This window comes from Astyanax mexicanus, chromosome 19 (genome assembly GCF_023375975.1).
Source record: "Astyanax mexicanus isolate ESR-SI-001 chromosome 19, AstMex3_surface, whole genome shotgun sequence".
NCBI classification, from domain to species: domain Eukaryota; kingdom Metazoa; phylum Chordata; class Actinopteri; order Characiformes; family Acestrorhamphidae; genus Astyanax; species Astyanax mexicanus.
In genome coordinates this window covers 34,245,905-34,259,543 of record NC_064426.1, presented here as the reverse complement: position 1 = coordinate 34,259,543, position 13,639 = coordinate 34,245,905, and the positions used below count along the sequence as shown (strand labels likewise).

General features: G+C 35.7%; 1 protein-coding gene across 4 annotated transcripts in view; it reads right to left on the bottom strand.

Moving 5' to 3' along the window:
- LOC103031685 (major vault protein) overlaps window positions 1-6,481 on the bottom strand; it is a 151,290-nt gene extending 144,809 nt beyond the window's left edge. For 3 of the 4 annotated variants that reach the window (XR_007427294.1, XM_022668510.2, XM_049468213.1), the window contains exons 1-2: window positions 6,339-6,476; window positions 2,970-3,044 (exon numbers count right to left, since the gene is read on the bottom strand). Coding sequence is in view for 2 of the 4 variants with exons in the window: in XM_022668510.2 (XP_022524231.2) it covers window positions 2,970-2,999 (30 nt within the window). In the remaining 2 variants the exon portion in view is untranslated. Of the gene's footprint in view, window positions 1-2,969; window positions 3,045-6,338 lie in introns of all 4 variants that reach the window. The other variant, XM_049468214.1, reaches the window with a different exon arrangement.
- Between the last annotated feature and the right edge of the window lie 7,158 nt (window positions 6,482-13,639).

Below are 13,639 nucleotides of genomic sequence, written 5' to 3'. Positions count from 1 at the left end.
CACAGGCAGAAATTATACATTTTTGGTTTATATTTGTGCATGGCATTTCGCAGTTTCCAGAAACAGTAGCATTATTCATAAGTTCAGGTGTTTAGCTAAGCTAGCTGCCTTAAGTTATTTTAGCTAGCGCCGTCGGCGCTGCGGTGTTACACCGTTTTCTGTCACCGTCGGAATTTTGTGACCAGTGCTCACGGTTATGAGCGTTCATTGGCAAAACGGAAGCTTTCTATACCTACACCTTACCCTCAGCCCTAAACTGAACCGTTTTGGCCAGTCGGGGTAAACATTAGAAACGAACACGTTTCGAATCGGCCAGTGCACCGGTCTGCTGAGAACTACTTGCCAGTGGTCACAAAATCTAGCGGTCACAGAAAACAGTGCAACACACGGTTGTGGTGTATGGGAGCTTATCCATTTTTAGCGTTATAGATCTAAACAACGTGCTGTACATGTAAGTGATTATAAGTGTGGGGTTTGGTTTAGTAGGCTTGTGTTCTTGTTGTTGTTGTTATTATATATAAATATAGTAATTTATCGTTTGCTTTAAAACGTAAAATAATTATTTAAATATGTTTCTCAATGAATAGATTAGTCGACTAATCGAAAAAAATAATCGTTAGAATAATCGTTTAAAAAATAATCGTTAGGGACAGCCCTACAAACCATAATTTTTTTTACTCAGTCAGTTAAGTATTTTATATATTTAATCAGACAAAAAACTCATATCTCCAAACACTGAATGGAAGTCAATATAACAATATATTTTTCCAAGTATCTTAAGTATCTTAAGAGTATGTCTATTGTTTAGATAATCATTTTTTGAATTTTTAAATGATCTTCATTTGAATGATTCAATATTGATTCATCATTCCTGATATTAATTATTATAAACGATCATTTTGGAGAAAAAAGCAAAGTTGTAATAATAATATTAATAATAAACACAATAATATAGCAGCTTTGGGTTAAATCTTTATGCAAACACTATTATTTTTAATAATGGTAGGTTAAGGGTTCCTTACTCAAAATCTCATATTTTATACTGAAAATCTCATATCTAACACAAAACTGTTATTGTTGGCTGGAATATCAGTAAATTAATTGAATCGAATTAAATCAGAATGCAATGGTGATACCCAGCTATATTTTAGAGCATCCTATTGATCCATTCTTTATGTAAATTTATACAAATGTTTAAAGAAGAACTTCTTTAATAAATATTTAAAAAAAAGAAAAAAAAACTGTATATATTTATGATCATTTATTCTTACATATATGGTAACACAACTGAGAAAAGTGGAAGCCCCCTAAACTGGACACCACCTGGGGTCTTAAAATGCTTAGAAAGAGCCCTGGCAGTAAACACAGTAAACTTGAGACAGAAATGTGGATCAAACTGACTCATACTCTGTGGAATCTGAGACCATAAGCCTGATGCAGGAGCTTGCTTCCAGACATCCTTGGGTTTTTAATTTCCACATATCATGTGCTCTCTGGCCTGGGCAGTTCTGGTAAACCAGGGGAGTCGAGAAGGGAGACTATAAACAGGATAGTACAATGATTCTGTCTGTCACTCAGACAAAACTGTATCTCCAACTTCACATGGAAGCTAAAAACCTTCTCAATTTTCAGAGAAAGTCAATAAATTATTTTTATTAATTATTTTCCACTGTATATATGGAGATAAATAGGAAAGACAGGGAGGGGATGGAAGAGAGAAAGATAATGCCTGGTTCATACTACACGATTTTAGTCCAGTTTTACTAGTCACTAACAGTTTTTTGTTGATCGCTGACAAAAACTCTGCCCAGAGGCAAATTGGGTGTCACTTAGCGCTCACAGTAGTTTTTGGCACGCCTAATATCTGACCCAGTCGCTGACTGGGAGTCAGGAGCAGTGGCTACCGACAGCCAATGGGATCATCAATCGCCAATGCACCTTATAATCAGGTACGCCGTAAGTATTAATTTTACCCATGAGGTTGTAAGGAGCAGTGGAGCCAATCCGCTGATGTACAGCATTGTTTAGTTCTCTAGCACCAATGCTTCAGAAGTATTAGCATTAGCCTCTAACTGCGCTAGTCGCTAACTCTTTTACCATTTAAAGCTGAGTATTATCAGCCTGTATCACTCTGCAAACATCGGCTAGCACTGTTGGAGCAGCATTAGCATTACCCACCAACTGCGCTAAAAACTAGATCTTTTGCCGTTCAGAGGTGAGTAAGCTCTGTAAGCGGACTGTAAGCTGCGTTTTTACCGTGTTAATACAAGCTATGTTCGAAAAAAAAAACACTAGCTAATAATGATCTGGCTTACTGGGGTTCCTCAGTGTAACATTGTCTGGCCAAATTAGAGGAAATCTGTAAATCTAAGCTTACTGTAAACAAACAGAAGCGCTTTACTCACCCAAATAAACAGTTATTAATAAAAGAAAACACTTTTTCAAGAATTTATTTTATTTTTTATTGACTTAACTTACAGGTCTTGCTACTCAGCGGCAAGACTTGCTAAATTAGAAGGAAAACACAGTGACACCCCTGTATATTACTAGTGTTGCATAACGCACCTTATAATCCGGTGAACCTTATGTATTAGAACAGACCACATAATAGACATTTATTGATAGTGCGCCATATAATCTGGTGCTCATTATAGTCCGAGAAATACGGTAAGTCCTAAGTTTAAATTAGAACCATATCATGACCAGAGTCAGAGTACACAGAGTCACATGTGAGCTGAAATTCACACAGAGAGATGCAGCCAGTCTTTTGGTAAACAAACAAATGCTAATGCTAAGTTACCTCAGCTATCTATGTTACTATCTTAACCCTGCACAGTTCATAGCTTTCAGATGAAAAAAGATTTTGTATTTAGGTAATTATCGGAATAAACTGAATTAAAGATTGATTGGTGATGCTGAATGTTTAATTTGATTCTTTAAGAGAGTAAACGGCAAAAAAAAAAATTAACCTGGCGTTTACCGGCTTTCCCTCCTGGCATCTGATTTAGCAGAGCTAGCAAGGAAGTGTGGGCTTGCTGCTGCTGCTGTAAAGAATCCCAGAGAAAACACTGTTACTAGTTTGTTTTGTACTAAAATTTAACACAGTGCAGATACAAGATTTTTGCATGACTGTGACGATATACATGAATCTATGAAATCTGTAGTTTTACATAGCTTTAATTATTTTGGTCTTCAACTGCCATTGGCTATGAATAATATTTAGTCATTTTCCCAAACATCGTCAGTGTGCTTTGTGTAATCAGGTGCACCTTATGTATGAATTTTAACAGTCAGGTTGTAAGGAGCAGTAAAGCCTCTCTGCTGAAGTACAATGTTATACAGGAGTTTCAGTTTAGTTCTCCAGCAGTATTAGCGTTAGCCGCTAACCATGCTATGTGCTAGCTCTTTTGCCACTCAGAGGTGAGTATTATCGGCCTGTAGTCTACTGCTAACCCTGGCAAACAATGCTGGAGTAGCATTAGCGTTACCTGCTAACTGCGCTAAGCGCTAGCTCTTTCACCAGTTAGAGGTGAGTAATATGAGCCTGTAGCCTGCTGCTAACCACAGATAGCACTGATGGAGCAGGATTAGCATTAGCCACCAATGGCACTAAGCATTAGTTTTTTTGCTTTTCTGAGGTGAGTATTACCAGACTGTAGTCTGCGCTTTTACCGTGTTAAAATAAGCTACGTGGAACGAACCGCTAGATAATATCACCCTGGCTTATCGAAACACTCAGGGTTGACTTTAAAACATATATTTTTTTAAGAAATATTGTGATATTTAAAATCCATATCGTGATAATAGAGCTGTTCTGCCTTAAAAGTAGTCTATTATTTACTGTGAAGCTTTAAGTGTATTTATTGTATAATTGTTTTAGTTTGCAGTTTATATGCATGCACTAAATATTCTGCAATATTATTTGCTGCATTATATTATTTTATGATATATTATTTATTTTGCCACATTATGATTATATTGTTATACTCTTATACTATATTATACTATATTCCTGAAATTAATGAATTAATTTCCTATATCGGCAAGTATATCGTTATTGCAAAAATACCCTGAAATATTGTGATATTATTTTAGAGCCATATCGCCCAAGTGTTCAACTTATAGTGCGAAAAATGCGGTAATATAATTTTAAATAGTCTAGCAATTCATTAGCAATTCAATGGGACCCATTTAGAACCTTGACTCCTGAGCACACCTCACCTGTCTTATCTCTTTTCAACTCTAATCATGATAAGGTTGCTAAGAGTTGGCTTAAAAACGCCTCTTTCTGAGATACTGAAGGTTTAAACAAGGGGTATCACCGCTAATGCAATCACATTTTGATTTAAAAGGCCAGGAACTTTGGAACTGTACATAAGACTAATCACATGATCAAGCTCCTCTGAGTGAGACACACCCACAAACGCACACTGAAGAGCCCTGAAGAATCCTGACACGGAGTTTCTTTAACTGACAAGAGTTCAATCAATGGAAACACAATTAACAAACTGAGGCACGTCAGATTTGACAGCGGCTTATGATGCCACAATGCAAACAAGGAGGGTGGGGAGTTGAAAAGTGGTCAAACCGGCTATTAATAAAGGTAAAGGAAGCCTAAAGTTACAGGTAACCAGGAAGTAGTGGCTCATCATTTCTCTATTCCACACACTAATATGGCTGAGAGAATTGACACACAGCGCATGTCAGATTACTCATCATTCCTCGCTATAAAGTTGCCTTTGGACCCCATAATCTGGAGTCCGAACAAACATGGGCCTCAACCAAAAAATTATTTCAGAATAACTGCAACTAGGCCTGTCAAGATATCTCCTAAAAAAAAAAAAAAAAAATTATATATATATATATATATATATATATATATATATATATATATATATATATATATATATATATTTAAAAAAAAAAAAAATATATATATATATATATATATATTTTTTTTTTTTTTTTTTTAAGCCAACTATATTGCGAGGAATGATGAGTAATCTGACATGTGCTGTGTGTCAATTCTCTCAGCCATATTAGTGTGTGGAATAGAGAAATCATGAGCCACTACTTCCTGGTTACCTGTAACTTTAGGTTTCCTTTCCCTATATATATAGATTCAGACATTATCATGATAAACAATATTATTGTGATTGTCAATACCACATTATGCTATTGACTTATCAAAAACAATAAAAACACCATAATAATGCAATTATACTCTTTAAAAAGCTTTAACATACTTTAAGAAACCCTTTAGGCAATATCTAGGTCAGTGTGTGCTATATTCGATCGTATTTAATAATATAAAAACATTTTTGGACACAATAAAAACAAATCCATTAATAGTGATAATTGCAATTTTCTTGACAGCATTCAAGGATTTTGTAATTGTTTTGCTATTTACTGACCTTACTTTAAATTGTTTGATTGTGGTTTATATGCATGCATCAAATATACTGTACTTTAGTTTTGTAGTAGATTTTAGTTGTTGCATTACTTAATTTTAATTTTGCTACGCTATTAATATTTTGCTACACTATTAGTATTTCATGCAAAATCAAAGTGTTGGTAAGTTTTAGTTTCTGAAATAGCTTAGTTTATGGATTTTTTTTTATTACAGTAATAGTTTATAAAACTGTTGTAGGCAAAATCAAAATATAACATTTTTGTTGCAGTAACAAAATATCAAGATATTAGTTTAGGGACATATCGCCCATTACTAAGGTCAAGTCCATATACTGTATAATATCTAGATATTCTAATTATCTAGAAACATGGGCATATAGGCATATCTATATCTAGTTGGATAAACTGAATAGATGCTAAGGTGGAAGGAAGTAGAGTAAATGGTATATTGGGACTTATGCTTGGAGATATTTTGTAACACCCCTAGCAAGCTTTTCCGCATACTGTACCACAGCTGGTGGTGTGGCACCAAATAACACTGCAAAAGTTATATATATAAAACTATAATTAATAGTTATTCATCCTGTAAATCTGTTAAACTGACTTTTTCTGATTATACAGCCTCTTCATTACTCTCAAAGGCTGATTTACTGGCCTATAGCTAAGCATGTGAGTGCTTTTAGTGGGTTAAACTATTCATTTTTTCTATAGTTTACTTTTACAATACCTGGCAACTAAGGATGTTTCAATGATATGTTTAACCTACCATACTTGTTTAAACTCGCTAGTAAGACTCATTACCTGGATACATATGTTTAAAAAAGCTTCACAAGTAACAAGTTCATTAGCTAGCTATATAGGTTATAATTTAGCTGTAAAAAGGCCTGTAGCGAATAAGTAAATGAAAGTTAAGCAGCTGGACTCACTTGTTCAGTTGAAGAAGTATCTGAAGAACTAGTCAGGACCGCTGGGCTGATCTGGACCGAGCAGATCCTCTGTAATAAAGATTTAAACAGTTGTCGTGAAGCTGTTGTGTTGGTGAGTAGGCGTGTCAATGCGGAAGAGACTGGGCTATTTTAATCCCACCCCTATTCGGGTTAGCTCCGCCTCTCATACACGAGGATTGGCTACTATCTATCCCTACTCCACTAATGTTATAAATACAAAAAAAATTAACAAACAGGTCCAAGACTTCAGTAAATAAGGTATTTAATAGGTGTTTATGTTTGAGTAAATTAAAAATATATATATTCTATAAACTACAGACAACATTTCTCCTAAATTCCAAATAAAAATATCTTCATTTAGAGCATTGCTTTGCAGAAAATGAGATTCAATGGCTGAAATTACAAAAAAGATACAGAGAGTCATAACGTTTTAAAAGATTAGACATCAATATTTGATGGGATAACCCTGTTTTTTTAATCACAGTTTCATGCATCTTGGTATGTTCTGCTCCACCAGTCTTACACACTGCTTTTGGATAACTTTATGCCACTCCTGGTGCAAAAAAATTAAGCAGTTTATCTTGGTTTGATGGCTTGTGATCATCCATCTTCCTTTAATTATATTCCAGAGTTTTTTGTGGTAAAATCAAAGAAACTCATCATGTTTAACTGTCTTCTTTCCCTGGGTTATACATATACTTAAATATTAGATTTTTGGGAGGCTGACTGTATGAATAGGTGTTACATTTTTTTTTTTAAATCATCCATAACAGTTAATAAAAATCAGTTTTTACACATGCCATGTGTAATTTAGTTTGAATTTAGTATCGTCTGTAAAGTTGTCTGTAAAAAGCCTGTAATATTCAACTATATTATTGGTTTGTGGTTTACACAGTTTAACACTAATAGGGTTGCTTTCCCAGACAGGGATTATAAATCAAGTTGTAGACTATATTTTCATGTAAATAGGAAATCTCCCTTCCAAGTTTTAATACTAGGGGTTTACTTATTAATTACCCACAAATTTAGAATGAGCCATATATATATATATATATATATATATATATATATATATATATATATATATATATATATATATATATATATATATATATATGTGTGTGTGTGTGTGTGTGTGTGTTTAATGTGTATTATAATTCCAATATAATGCACAATGTCGATTATTTATATAACTTAGTCTGTGTCTCCAAAAGTGCCCAAACAAAACAGATTACATATTTACTCACTAAATAACAGTACTTTCAGATTTGAATGCCTTAAATGAGTTTTAAATCTCATGCTTTAATCTCAAGCATTATATAATTTTTAGCGATGGAGCACATGGCAGAAATAATTGTTGACTAACCGACTAAATTAAAAAAGATTACTCGGATAAGTCGACTAGTTGGAGCCCTAATGTGTATAATGTCACTGTACAATAAAAAAACTAAAACATTTCTTTGATTTTTAAGTCACCTTATAATTTGAGCACAAACTGACACTATGACAATATTTATGTACTAATTTTATTTATATATATTTATTTATATATAGGACAGATACCAGTTTTGTACAGTGTTTTTTTTTTTGACAGACAGGAAAAATTCAGAGTGATTAACCAATTCCTAAATTATGGAAGTAAAACAGTGTCAACAGATTTTGAATTTTAAAAGCACTTGAATATTTAGCACTGAATTATTTTACATTGAATTATTGCATGTGATTTTTTTTGCCTCTGAATTAAACACTTTAATTTTTCAGTATATCATTTTCACTTATTTTATTTTAATGTAAAAAAATTCAAAAGCAAAAATTCAAGTTCTCCAGTCTTACTCAAGAGCAAGCAGCCAATTCTGCTGCAGTGGGCGTGGCTTGCCGGAATGCGGGTGGGCGAGTTACAGGAAAGAAATGGCAGCGAGCGAAAAACACCCTCCTCTCTGAGGCAGATCCCGGCAGTCACGTGGTTCATTCAGCGGCAGGGCAGACCGCTCGTACACACATAGAGTGTGTTTTAGAGCAGTGATTGGGTATTTACCGCTCTCTGATCAGCGTTAAACTAAAACAATCAGTGTATCCGAGCTCAGGGTTCTACAGTAATTGTGGGGAGCTGTGTCTGGTTTTAAATAACAGGACGGGAGAGGATTTAGTAGGATCTAGGTTTTGCTGATCTAGCTGAACTGCCTGCGTCAGCTCCTGCACCCAGTGCTGCCAACTTTTTCCATATGAGACTAGTTAAAGCCTGCTGGCCTAATGCACTCTGTGATGCCATCACATTATATTTACACACTGCCTAGTATCCGCCCCTTCCAGTCTCTTCCAGCTGTATAGGATTAAACCAAACAGAAAAAAAAAACACATTTTAAAAGAACATCACCATGTACATAATTATTAACACATTGAACCCGGTAACCATACAATGTTCAAATATATGCAAATCCTATTATATTTTAACTTTTTATTTTGTTTGCTGCAAGATCTTGGTAAAAAAAAATAATGCAACACTGGATTGAAATAAATCTTGTGACATTGCAAAAGCTTATCAAAACAATTCCACAGTGAATGTGTGCCCCAAACAAAGCTAAAGGCGGTCCAGCGAAGCCCAGATCTAGGATTTTTAAGAGGCCATCGATTTTTTTATATACATTTTTAAATTACAAACTGGCCTGAGTTAAACTTCACTAACAAGATAACACCTCATGACCTTTACATGTTCCCCTAAGAGAACATTTCATAATCAGTTTACAGTGCCTTGCAAAAGTACTTTTCACACTTTTGCCACATTTCAGGCTTCAAACATAAAGATATGAAATTGTACTTTTTTTGTAAAAAGAATCAACAACAAGAGGGACACAATCGTGAAGTGAAACGAAACAAAATTTATCAGATATTTTAACTTTGTAGCACCAACTTTTCGGCTGTAAGTCACTTGGGGTACGTCTCTATCAGTTTTGCACATCGAGAGACTGAAATTCTATGGAAAGTTTTCAGTTCTTTTCCACAGATTCTCGATTGGATTCAGGTCTGGACTTTGATTTGGCCATTGTAACACCTGTATATGTTGATTTGTGAACCATTCCATTGTACTTTTTGATTTATGTTTTGGATCATTGTCAAGTTGTAAGATAAATCTCCGTCCCAGTCTCAGGTCTTTTGCAGACTCCAACAGGTTTTCTTCCAGAATGGTCCTGTATTTGGCTCCATCCATCTTCCCATCAACTTTAACCATCTTCCCTTTCCCTGCTGAAGAAAAGCAGGCCCAAACCATGATGCTGCCAGCAATATTATTGACAGTGGAGATGGTGTGCTCAGTCATTTAGGTCAAAATTGGATCATTCAGAGAACCTCACTGAACTTTTTTTTTTTTTTAAAGTTTACAATTCATTACTCTTCACTCTTGTGTCCCACTTCACAAAAAATACAATTTCATATCTTCATGTTTGAAGCCTGAAATTTGGCAAAAGGTTGAAAGTTCAAGGGGGCCGAATACTTTTGCAAGGCACTGTACGTACTGCTATCCCATGACTTTGGCATGTCAGTGTACGCAGACACACCCTATGTCCACATGTCATTGGACACTCCTTCTAATGAACTCTTTCAGCTACTATAAGCTGAACCTATTGATGACATACAGTTCATTAATATTTGGACAGTGACACAATGTTCATGATTTTGGCTCTACATTGTATTTTTGGTAAGCTCATTTGTCCAAATACTTTTGAGCTGTTGAGATCATTAGGCATTTTGGAAAAGTGGTTGGAGTTCCTAAACACTTCATATGATATTTTTGTTTAACCCCTTAAATTAAACCTGACATTTTACACTTTAACAGCATCTCGTTTGTTTTAGTTCAAATCCAGTGTGGTGGAATCCAGAGCTCAAATCATAAAGCTTCTGTCACTGTCCAAATTTTTGGACAATTGGACAATCTTTGGACAATGTTGAATTGTGTTTTAATATTCACACTCCACCAGTGAGAAAAATCCCTTCTGTAACAGACTTTCTCCACCAGATGGCAACAAATGCCTAAATGTCGCTTTTGAATAAAACACAGACACACACACACACACACACACACACACACACACACTGGTTTTTCACTGTTGTCCAACAGTAACACACACTTCACACACTTAAAAACTCTCTCAGGAGTAATTCCAGTGATTTAATCAGATGAAGGTTGATTTATCTGCTGTTAAATGTGAGCTAACACCATTCCCAATACAGAATGCAGGCTAAATGTTTGCAGTTGCTCTACACATAAGCAGTTCATGTACATAAACTAATCCCTAAATCCAGCAGTCTGTCCCTCTCTGGCTTTGTAAACCACACCAGGATCATATATATAGATATCAGGCCAAGATGGACTCCTGATATTTGGGGATATAAGCCATAAGCATCAGGATACACTGCAAAAAAATCCATTGGCAAAAACTAGACAAAATATATGCAAATTAAGACAAATATATGTATATTAAGCAAAAAAAACTGCCAAAGGGATAAGCAAAATTTTCTTAGTAAGATTTCTTACAAAAAACAATGGCAAAGTCTAAAAATGAGTGAAGTAACACCTAAATCAAGCAAAAAAAGTCACTGTTTTTGGACACAAGAATCAGAATAACTTGATTGCTGCTGGATTGTGCTTATTTTGAGTTCACATTACTTAAAATAAGGTACAAATTCTAAGTAAGAATGATTAAGCTAATAATCCCTAAAATAAGCAAAATAATCTAACCCTTACAATGCTTAGTAAACAAAAAGTATTATCAGAGAAGAAAATAAGATTTATTGCCCTAAATTTAGAAAATATCACTTGCTAAGATTTAGTTTCTTGCAGTGTATGGTCCTATTTATCATGAAAGTAAACAGAAAAACAAACCCTATACATGCTGTTCTATCCATCCTAAAGTGAAATATGAGGGCTATACCTCCACTGGGTCTTTCATTTCAGCTGAACGTCACTGAATCTCACTGTATGTAAAAACAGAGAATAATTGGGTGCTCAGAATCTCAAGATGAATCATTTTCTGCTGAACTCAACAAGCTGCTTCTCCTTTCACATGAACATGTGATCTGGGCTTCTGATCTCTACATCAAACAGGTACGATCAAACAGCGAGCTGAATTAAAATGAGGAGGTAAGAGGAGCTGTCCTAACCCATTTCTTTAAGGAATCATTGCTTATTTAATAATGTTCAGCAGAAGTGAAACGGCTTTGTAAGGCAGATTGTCATATTTGCTCAGATATATAATGAACACATTGGATTTTAGGGATCCATATTTTACATTTGCTTGTATTTAACCTTTAAACCTGAGGTCTGTTTGACATGTATGTATAAGAAAACGCATTACGGGTCTAAACAGGCTGTTAGTAATCTTTGTTCTGACTGAGTGTCTTATATTAGATTTCATTCACTAAGTAGTCTTCAACTTCAAAATCATTACAAATACCTTACAAATCATGAACTTGTGGTTAAATTTTATTTTTTATTGTGATTTTAGGTGAGATACCAACACAAAATTCCCAAACTATGTTTTGGAATAAGTCTCTACCAGCTTTGCACAATTTAGAGACTGAGATTTTCACTTTTTCATTAAAACAGCTGAAGCTCAGTCAGGTTGGATGGAGAGTGTCTGTAAACAGCAATTTTAATGTCTTGCCACATAAACTTCATGAGGTTTAGGTCAGGACTTTGACTGGGCCATTCTAACACATGAATATTCTTTAATCTAAACCATTCCACTGTAGCCCTGGCTGTTTGTTTAGGGTCATCGTCTTGCTGGAAGGTGAACCTCACTCCCAGTTTCAAGTCTTTTGTAGACTCAGGTTTTCTTTTTCCAGGATTGTACTGTATTTGGCTCCATCCACCTTCCCCTCAACTCACTCTGATCAGCTTCCCTGTCTCCGCTGAAGAAAAGCATCTCTACAGCATGATACTGTCACTCTATTAAAGGAGAACTCCGATGTAAAATTGACTTTAGGTGTAGTAAAACATGATAAAAATCACTTACCTTTGATGAGTAGCACACCTCCGTTCTTCCACAGCGTTCCGAGATCCAGACATTTTAACAGTTTGTCCAAAAACCCTTTAGTCTGGGTGACACGGGGCATAATTTGCCTTGATAAATCGCTTTTTCCACCGTTATTCAGGCTTAAAGTATGTCCACACCACCTTGCTAGAATCTGGAGAGCCCTGACATTTAAAACGAGGCATTAATAACTTAAAAAGTGCACAAGAAGCTTATTAAAAACCACATCCTATAACACTAGCTTCAGCTCCAAGCGCTGCCATCACTGTACCGAAAATAACATAGACATATATATATATATATACATAGACTCAATCAGACCTCATACATAGACTCAATCAGACCTCAAATAATGCAAAAAAAAGTTTATATTCATAAAATTTTAAGAGTTCAGAAATGAATATTTTGTTGTGGAATAACCCTGGTTTTTAATCACAGTTTTCATGCATCTTGGCATGTTCTCCTCCACCAGTCTTACACACTTATGTTTTATTCAGGCATTTTCATTTCTGCTCATGCTTTTGAGTTTTCTCTCAGAGTTGTTGATTGATGGCTCTGCGGTGTTCGATGCAGCCAACAAAGAGAACGTCACGAGAACCACGATCCTGGAGCGAGGGAGGTAAAATCAGTATAGGAATGTATGATCAGGCTCCACATGGGCATTCGAAGGCGAAGCCGATGTGCAGCTTGAGGGTTTTTATGTAACACAGAGAGCAGAGAGGAGGCGAGGGAAATGATCGCTTTAACCGGCGGCTCTGATGCTCTGTTATCCCTCTGGAGCTGCTCTGTCTCTTTGCCTGCGTGATTTGAACCCTCATTGATTTTTAAGCCCGTGCACATGCGCACTCCTCTGCCTGGACTCCGGCGCTTTCCTCACAATCTCTCTGTCTCTATCTCTCTCCATCACTTCTAACACACACGTGTGCACCCCACGCCACTGAAAAAGACCAGTGCAGCAAGTAATAAATGATGCTACAGCACAGTCATGTCGATAAGGTGAAAGAGTGAAAGACAGGTCAGGGTCTTTTTTTTTTTTTTTGTTCAATTCCAACTAGCTTTTCAAGTAGCCGACTGCAAGAGTGCCGCACCTACTTGCCTATTCTGGTCCTACTTCTGGGACCAGAGGAGCAGTTCTCCCTATACACTTAACAGCTTTATCATTATACAAGCAGAATCCTCGTCCATAGCTGCACATGCCCATGCCCATGCACGCCCCCACACACACACCCACACACACTATATAACATGCAGCAG